This window comes from Rhinolophus hipposideros (genome assembly GCF_964194185.1).
Source record: "Rhinolophus hipposideros genome assembly, chromosome: X".
NCBI classification, from domain to species: domain Eukaryota; kingdom Metazoa; phylum Chordata; class Mammalia; order Chiroptera; family Rhinolophidae; genus Rhinolophus; species Rhinolophus hipposideros.
The window spans coordinates 112,374,944-112,383,852 of record NC_138046.1 but is presented as its reverse complement, the minus strand read 5'-3'; the positions used below and the strand labels follow the sequence as shown (position 1 = coordinate 112,383,852).

The window sequence follows — 8,909 nt, the reverse complement described above, 5'->3', positions numbered from 1 at the left end:
TCTTGGCTGCACAGTGGAATGATCTAAGGAGCTTAAAAAAATACTAATACGTGGGTCCCAAGAGGGGATTGACTTAATTAATCTAGGCTATAGCACTTTAATACAAATTTTTATAGCCCCCTAAGTGCTCCTAATGTACAGCCAAGGTTGAGATCCACTGCTCCAAGTCAATATATAATCAGGTATGTGTCAACATAAAAATATGTGTATGTTCAGAGCTCCATTTTTTTTGTTTTGTTTTGTTTTTACCATAGAACCAATCTCAAATTTTGTAATGAAAGAGGTTGAGGAAAAGAACCTAATTTAATCAACAACATGGATAAAGCTATGTCAGGGTGGAAAAATTTCTCCTCTTCTAGGTTTTTCTGGCTGGTATAAAAATTAAATTGACATGAGACAGAATAACAGGAGCAAAGCAAGCAAAAGTTTAATAACATGTATACCTCCTGTATACATGGGAGAGACCCAAGAAAACTGAATAACTCTGAAATGGCAGAAGCCATCACCTTAAATACCATCTTCAGCTAAAGACAAAAGATTTGGGGGATGGGGAGGAGGCCAGCAATGGGTGGTCCCCAGGCAAAGCACAGTAAACAAGGGTCAGGTTGTTATGCAGAGTTAAGTCCCTGCCTTCTGCATTGATAAAAACACTTTCTAGAGATTTATTCATCCTGCTCTTCCTGGTAGAGAGAGGGAGACATCTTTACAAATGGAGATTCCCTTTATAAATGTAAATGTCTCTTAGGAAAGGGTAACTTCTACTCGGTTTTCAGAGCTTCTCTTATGTCTTTTTGTTTTGTTTTGTTTTGTTTTAAATAACCAGTTTAAAATAATCATTATGCCAAAAAGGGTGGCAAATATTTTGAGGTGGCAAATTCTGCTCCCCTACAGCTCTAAAATATTATGTTGAGCAAAATAAACCACACACAAAAGAGTACTTATTGTATGATTCTATTCACATAAAGTTTAAATAAATTAGAAGGGGGAGGGAGGTTGACTGGAAAAGAAATTCCTGAGATAGAAATGTTCTTTATTTTGATTAGTGTACACAGGTATAGTTATTAAGGCTCATCGAAATGGACAGTTGAGATCTGTATTATGCTTTCGCTATGTGTAAATTACACTTAAATAAAAAGAATAAACATAACTAACTTAAATCTGGATACCTATGACAAGGTGTGGGAGGCGGAGACGATTATTACTACTTCAGATGACCCCAAACCCTCATTAGATCAAAAGCAACAGCGAACACCAGACCAGAACTGGAGAGAATGGAGAGCAAACTGCAGGGAGAGCCAAAGCCTAAGAGATCACTAGAGCGCAAGCAGCGGCAGCCAAGCGGATGCCGGGATCGCGGCGCGCGAGTGCCTCACAAAAATAAGCCCCCGCGGCCTTTTCCGGTGCGCACAAGTCCGTCAGTCCATGTGACCCCACCGGAAAAGTCCGGGGGAAAACAGCGCCATCGCGAGAAGTGAGCCGGTAGCAGATTGGTTCCTGCGCGGATGCTGTGGTTGTAAGCGCCGCGCGGTCGGCTGGTTGCGGCTCGCAGGGAGGAGGACGCCGGGGGCTCGCCTTCCCTCCGCTGCTTCTGCCACCGCCATGATTCCGGTGTCGCTGGTGGTGGTGGTGGTGGGTGGCTGGACTGCCGTCTACCTAACCGACTTGGTGCTGAAGGTGAGAGCTTCGGGTTGATGGCTCAAGCCCGCGGTACCCAGGGCGGGAGCGCAGGGCCCGAAGCCCTTCTTGCTCCCCTGCCGCGCGCCTCCCAGGCTGGAAGCCGCGCGGCCGTTGCCCACGTTCGGTCTTAAAGCATGGAGGGCCGCGGGAGGGGTGTGGCGGCCGGCGCAGCAGCCGCAGTCTCATTGCCGGGCGGTGCGGGCCCCGCAGCCTTCGTCTCCTGCCGGGGAAGCTCCGGTAATAGTCTCCGGAGGACCGGGATCCTGCCATACCTCACGGCAGTGTCCCAGGGAGGAAAATAAATTGTTCGCTCAGGAAAGGCATTGTTTCCCCTCATTGCCTTTAACTCCACGACCTCGTAGAGACTGCTGGCGTTGGAGTAAATCTAAATCAAGTTGTGATTTCGATCAGTGGTCTCAAACTTTAAAGTGCATATGGTCATCGGGGGTTCTGGTTAAAATGCACATTCTGATTCAGCAGGTCTGCGGCAGAGGCTAAGATTGTGCGTTTGTAGCCAGTTTCCAAGTGCTACCAATGCTGTTTGGTAATCTACAGACCATCCTTCAAAGTAGCATACTCAGTAGCAGGGATGTGGATAACTAGTTTCTGCTTATTCAAATGTTAATTTGCACCCTGTACCCCCTTAACATTAACTGCCCCCCCCCCACAGACGCTCTGGGTGCACGGTCCATTCTCCAGTTATTTGGGAAGGGTAGCAAAAATTACGAACATTTGTGACCGCATGGTTCAAGCAACCTTTTGGAATTGAATATTGGAGGGTGGGGATGAACTATGTGTGGAACAAAATCTTATAAATTTTCAAATGTTTAATAAAACTTCCCATTATGAATAGTAAAACCATGTTCTGAGTACCGTTTTAAATAGGATACTGTACTTTAGTATTGTGTGCTTTAGGTTTAACAGTAAAATGAAATGATACTTGTGCTTCTTTGTTGCAGTTTAACTTGCAAAGTGAGGTGCTTCTACAATGGAGTCCTTAGAGCAAGGGCTGGGCTCTGACACTTCTAGCCCTTGTGACCTTGGGCAAATTACTCTCTTGTGCCTCAGTTTCTTCCTCTTTAAAATAGGGGTAACAATAGTAAGGATTTCCTGATATTGTAGAGAGGATTACATTAGTTCATACAAATAAAGCCTTGCTACTCAACCTGAGGTTCAAGGACCAGCAGCACTTGCATCATCTGGGAGTTTGTCATAAATGTAGAATTAGAATCTCCGTCCTCATCCCTGACCTATAGAATCAAGATTCTGCATCTTCTGTAGGTACTTGGCATAGTGCTTAGCATGTCATAAGCAGTACAGACCACTGCTTCTTTCTTTAAACAGTGATTTTGTTGTTTAGAAACAAAGGCACATGATTTCTTCATGTTGCATACGTGACAAAAATCCTAAATAAAAAGAAATTTTCAAACCTCCACAGCCTCTGGTCAAATGTGTGAGGTGACCAGGATGGCACTTTAATTTCAGTAACAGCCCCTGACTCCCTAAGAGTACTTACTATTCCTTGGGCAAAAAGATCTAACTCATTCAGAGTATCTGCTTGGGGAATGGAGAGACCTTAGAGTTTTCGGAGCCTGTACCTTCAATTTTCTGTTTCCAACATGGTCTGCTGTTTCCACCCTTGGTTCTTCTAGGATTTCCTCAGTAGACTGCTGAAGGGATGTGTCACTCTCCTTTTCCAAGTCCTGGAAAATACGCAGGTTTGAAAAACTCCACCTAAAGATTGAGAGCAGAGAACATTAGATATCCAAAGGCAAACGGATACCTGTGTTCAGACTCAGGTCATTTTTTATGACTTTGATAGGCTGAAATATCCTTCTAGAAACAGATGAATTTCTCAAATGGATGGACATTGATATGACAAAATACTTACTGTACTTACAGTAACCGAGGTAATCAGGGTCAATGTCAGTGTATATAAAACAGCTTTATGTTATCCAAAATCCTTACTCAAGGACTTCAAACTTCCCTAAAGATAAAACTCGTTAGGCTGTGTATAAACGGTTATCCCTCCAACCCTGAAGAATGTAAGAGAAGTTACTGAGACCAAGATGGTTTTAGATAAGTTTTATATTTTTACATGATCAAAGTCAGCCTAATTTCTTAGGGTTGTTGCTCAGAAAAGGATAGAAAGCACTGATTCCAACCAACTTATACCCTCTGTTGGATTAATTGGGGGTATTTTTAAATTATAACACAAGGACACTTTCTATGGTAACAAGGCTTCTAGGCTTGTACTGTCCAGTACAGTAGCCATTGAGCTACACATGGTCACTGAGCATTTGAAATGAGCTAGTCCAAATTGAGATGTGCTGTAAGTGTCAAGTTGACACCGGATTTCAAAGACTTAGTACACAAATGAATGAATAGAATTGTAAATTATTTCAGTGATATTTTATATTGATTTCATGTTGAAATGATAATATCTTGGATATTTTGAGTTAAAAATATATTTAAATTAATCTCTTTTCATTTACTTTTTAAAATTTGGCTACTAGAAATTTAAAAATTACGTATGTGACTGGCATGTGTGACTCACATTGTATTTCTATTGGGCAACAGTGTTCTAAGCAAAGGGCAGCTGTAAAGGGGCAGACAATATTTTAGGTTTCGTGGGCCACACAGAGTCTGTGTCGCATATTCTTGTTTTTGTTGTCTTTTTATAATCCCTAAAAAATGTGAAAACCATCCTTAGCTGAGAGGCAGTACAAAAACAGGTTGCAGGCTGGATTTGGCCCATGGGCCATAGGGATGCTGGGCCCTAATCTCAGCAGACCAGTTAGTCTGAGACCTTTTCTTTAATATCCTGAAGAATAAACATAAAGCTTCAAAATTATAAGCATTTGTTATGTCAGTATCTTGCTGTCCTATAGAAAACACTTTTTGATTTTCTTAAACATTATAAATTGTTTTTCAAAATCGAGTGATGTGGACCTTTTCTTTCTCTCTTAGTCATCTGTTTATTTTAAGCATTCTTATGAAGACTGGCTGGAAAACAACGGATTAAGCATCTCCCCTTTTCACATAAGATGGCAAACTGCTGTTTTCAATCGTGCCTTTTACAGTTGGGGACGGCGGAAAGCGAGGATGCTTTACCAGTGGTATGCTTCATTTTCTCTTTTGAATTTAAATTAGTCATTGTGATCATGAGAAATGCTTATTAAAAGAACTGGTTCCATCATTTACCAATCTGAGTTTTAAAATTTTGATAGTATAAAAACTTGATGGTTTTATATAAACTTAAGGGATTGCCTCATTGTGCTTTCTCATACATTAAAAATCAAAGTTCTGTATCTTGATCTGGGTGGTGGATACATGGATGCACGTGTGTAAAAATTCAGTGAGCTATACACTTCAGACTTGTACACTTTGCTGTGTACCTTAGACACTAATACAAAATCAAAAAACATATGGAACATTTTCCATCAGGAAAATAACCCTGGAGAATTCTCTCCCCTATCATCACACATAGAAACAAGGGTCCTGGGAGTCATGGGACACCCCAAAATCTACAGGCTTTCCCCTGTGCTTCTTTTGTGATACTCCTCTAGGTTCCGGAAGGATATTTATTTAACAACTAGTAAGGCTTATGCACAAACCAAGTGGGAAACTGGCCAAGCAGACTGCAGTATTGGGGTCCTGGAGCCCCCTTGCCATTCCTTTAGTTTAAAACATTAAAAAAAAAATCAAAAGTTTATGGTATTTATGATTAGGGGGTTTAAAATGATCTCTGGGACACCCTAGAGACTGACAAATTAGTTGAGAGAATTTCTAGTATGGCAGTGGGGGGCAGGCAGGGTGGGCTTTGTCTAAATTCCTTCTTGTTAAAAATTGAGCTCCAAATGGAGTAGAGCTAAATGAAAATACTCAGATTATCAAAATGCAGAAAATGCAACAGCAAATCAAAGCAAACAAAAGAGGAAGTAGGAAATAATAAAGAACAGAAATCAGTGAAGTAGAACATACACAGTAGAACAAATCAGCAAAGTCAAAATTTGGTTCTTTGAAAAGATTAATAAAATTGATAAACTTGTACCATGACTGATTAAGAAAAAAGAAACCACAAGTAACTAAAAATCGGAATTGAAAAAGGGAACATTAATATAGATTTTATAAACATTAAAAAAATGAAATTATGAACAATTCTGTGCCTATAAATTTGACAATTTAGATGAATAAGTTCCTTGAAAAACACAACTTATCAAACAGTTACAAAGTGTAATAGATTATCCCAACTATAGACGGGTAACTGCTAATTACAAAAGCAGTAAAAGAAAGAAGCTCATTAAATGCTGCCATGTTAATATTTAAGCTCATCACAAAACATTGCTAAAATAAGATACAGATAATAGAATTGGTAGAGGAAAAACCATGGATGTCTGTAACGTCAAAAGAATTTTAATAACTATGAGAACAAGATCAAAACGATGCTATGCAAATGAGCAAAAGATATGCAAGGAAACAAACTTTTTATTGGGAAGAATATTCAGCCTCTTAAATTATGAGAGAACTTAAGTTATTAGAACTCTAAAGATACTAATGTCTGTGCTTCAGTCACAGATCTAAAGTTCAGTAGGAAAAAGAGACAGGTGTGGGAATTTTTAGACATTTATTTTGAAGCTATGAAATGTGGCTGGTCAATGAAGTTTTCAGTCCCTGAATTGGGAGGAATTGTACGTTTATGTATTTTTTTCCTCTTAACAGGTTCAATTTTGGAATGGTGTTTGGCGTAATTGCCATGTTTAGCTCGTTTTTTCTACTGGGGAAAACGCTGATGCAGACTTTAGCACAAATGATGGCTGATTCTTCTGCTTCTTATTCTTCCTCCTCTTCCTCTTCTTCATCCTCTTCTTCCTCTTCATCGTCTTCCTCCTCCTCTTCCTCCTCCTCCTCCTCACTTCACAACGAACAGGTGCTACAAGTTGTGGTAAGTGCCTTCTTTTTTCTTTAACTTTGTTGAAACATAGACACAAGATATTTCTTCTGGATAGCATAACTCCTATCCATAACATAAATATAAAAATAAATGAAAATTCTCACAATTTCTCAAATTATCTGCTTAAATAAAAACATTAGTAAGAATATAGCAAGGAATAATTGCAGTATGTAGTAGTAATAATAGTAGTAAAACGAAGAGACCATCATTAAGACTGTCACCAATTACACAAGTATTTCATTTAATACGTGTTGTCTTGAGTTGTTAAATGATTGTTACTATCAAAGAATAAGTATGCTGATTTAGGATCTTTATAATATATAAATGAATTGCATTTTTATCCTATGCAAAGTGTTCCCATTTCCTCTTCGTGGCTTTCATACTCTAACCAATAATATCCTTTTAATTAAAAGTATAAGACCTTTTTGAATGGTCACTGATTTTTTTTGATGTGAAGAATAATGTGCTGAGTTGTACTCCTTTGAATGTGAGCTATTTATAATAATTCTCGCTTTAAAGCACATGAGTAGACCTTTACCTTATCAATTCATGTCTCCAGAGTTTGGAAAGGTGCTTTATCATTGGCTTTTATTTCAAAATTTTTACATTTATAGATACCATTTCCAGGAGTCAGGGATGTTATGTTTTTAATCTCATTCTTATTAATGGAATAGACTATTTACGAGTTAGTGACAGTTTTTTGTTTGTTTGTTTTTTAACTCAACATTTTGTGCCCTCTACTAGGCTGGGTCACTATGGGAAGATTTAGAAGTCATTTGTAGAGAATAGTAACTAGCTCTTTCTTAGAGGTTAAAAGGATTCTCCAGGTGATGCCTCAGAAGAGATGATTTATTTTTTTAGCAAACATTTACTGAGTATATTCTGGCGATTGGCCATTTGTTATTGAGTCCTGCTTATATGGGGAACAAAATCCAATCCTAGCAGTAATGGAGCTTTTAGTCTAGAGGGAGAGCTGCTATAATTGTGCTATGGTTAGATAAAGTATAAGGTGCTGTCAGGATAGAGAGAAGGTGTGCTGAGATGTACCTGGCACTGGGGAGAGAGTAGAGAAGAGCTTCAGTGGAAGGGTGGGCAGAGTCCACATAGCCTGGGAAAGGAAGGTGGCAGCTGAGTGTCCTAGTACCAGAGGGGCCCATATAACATGGAAAGGTGGAGGGCATAATAATAGAAATAAAACCTAGTTAATATGCACTGCTTCCCATGTGAGGTTTTGGTGCCCATTTTCTTTTATTCTTGCAACAATCTGGAAGTAAGATTCACAGGAGAAAACCAAGGCACAGAGATTTTAAGTCACTTGCCTGTGGCCACAGCTAGTAAATGGTGGATCCACCACTCATCCACCACTGACCTCATAGCCATTATGCTCTACTCCCTTAAGAAAGACCGGTAATTCTTCAAAGGACTATAAAATAACTTTGACCTGTGTCTAGGTAGTTATATGGTGCAGGAGATAAGATGGGAGATATATGCAGAGTTTGGGTTATGAAGGGCTATTATAACAAGTTCTGATTTTAACTGTAGATAACAGGTATGTGCAAAATGAACCAAAGTAGAGGGCAGTTGGAATAATTCACATTAGAAGTGATAAAGACTTAAACTAAATTAGTGGTAATTAGAATGAAGGGGGTAGATTCAAGGGATCTTTTGGAGTAGAGTTTTCAGGCCTTTGCGATTAATTGAATGTGAGGCTGGAGGGAAAAGGAAGAGTTTAGGATAACTCTTGGGATACATAATTGGTTATTGTTTGCCAAGAAAGAGGATAGTAGAGGAAGAAGCAGGTTTGGAGGAAATATGATCATTGTCCTGTCTGCTTGATAGGATTAGACTGGCAAGATGTTCAGAGAAGGAATTATTTCTTCTTTTTGCTTCTCAGTTTATTCATAGAGCTCACAAAAATATTGACTCTGCTAGGAGAGTCATGCTCTGGAATCATTAAGTCAGTTGTCCTCTGTAGTCCACTGTGCATATTTATGTATACATTTAAGAATGTTACGTCTCCTGACATGAGAACATATTTATGCCTTAGAGAACATACTTTCTGTTAACTCTATAATTCCCTGTAGTCTCATTTAGTATTAATTCCCAAAAACCTGGCACACTGTTGTTGAGAGGTCAGTATTCTGGTTCACCTAATACCTTGTGTGATCACGGCCTAGACAGACGGGCATTTGTGTACTATTGCCAGCAAATAAGACCTACCATCTGTTGATATAGTTACACACTCAAATCCTTACCTTATCTCATTATTACATCCATA

At 39.2% G+C, this 8,909-nt stretch overlaps 1 protein-coding gene across 2 annotated transcripts in view; it reads left to right on the top strand.

The window, feature by feature from the left end:
• The first annotated feature begins 1,451 nt into the window (after positions 1–1,451).
• The window catches only part of MBTPS2 (membrane bound transcription factor peptidase, site 2), a 42,987-nt gene continuing 35,529 nt past the window's right edge, over positions 1,452–8,909 (top strand). For both annotated transcript variants that reach the window (XM_081042574.1, XM_081042575.1), the window contains exons 1-3: positions 1,452–1,674; positions 4,648–4,796; positions 6,400–6,622. In XM_081042574.1, coding sequence (XP_080898700.1) covers positions 1,600–1,674; positions 4,648–4,796; positions 6,400–6,622 — 447 coding nt within the window. In that variant the 5' untranslated portion in view covers positions 1,452–1,599. The remainder of the gene's footprint in view (positions 1,675–4,647; positions 4,797–6,399; positions 6,623–8,909) is intronic.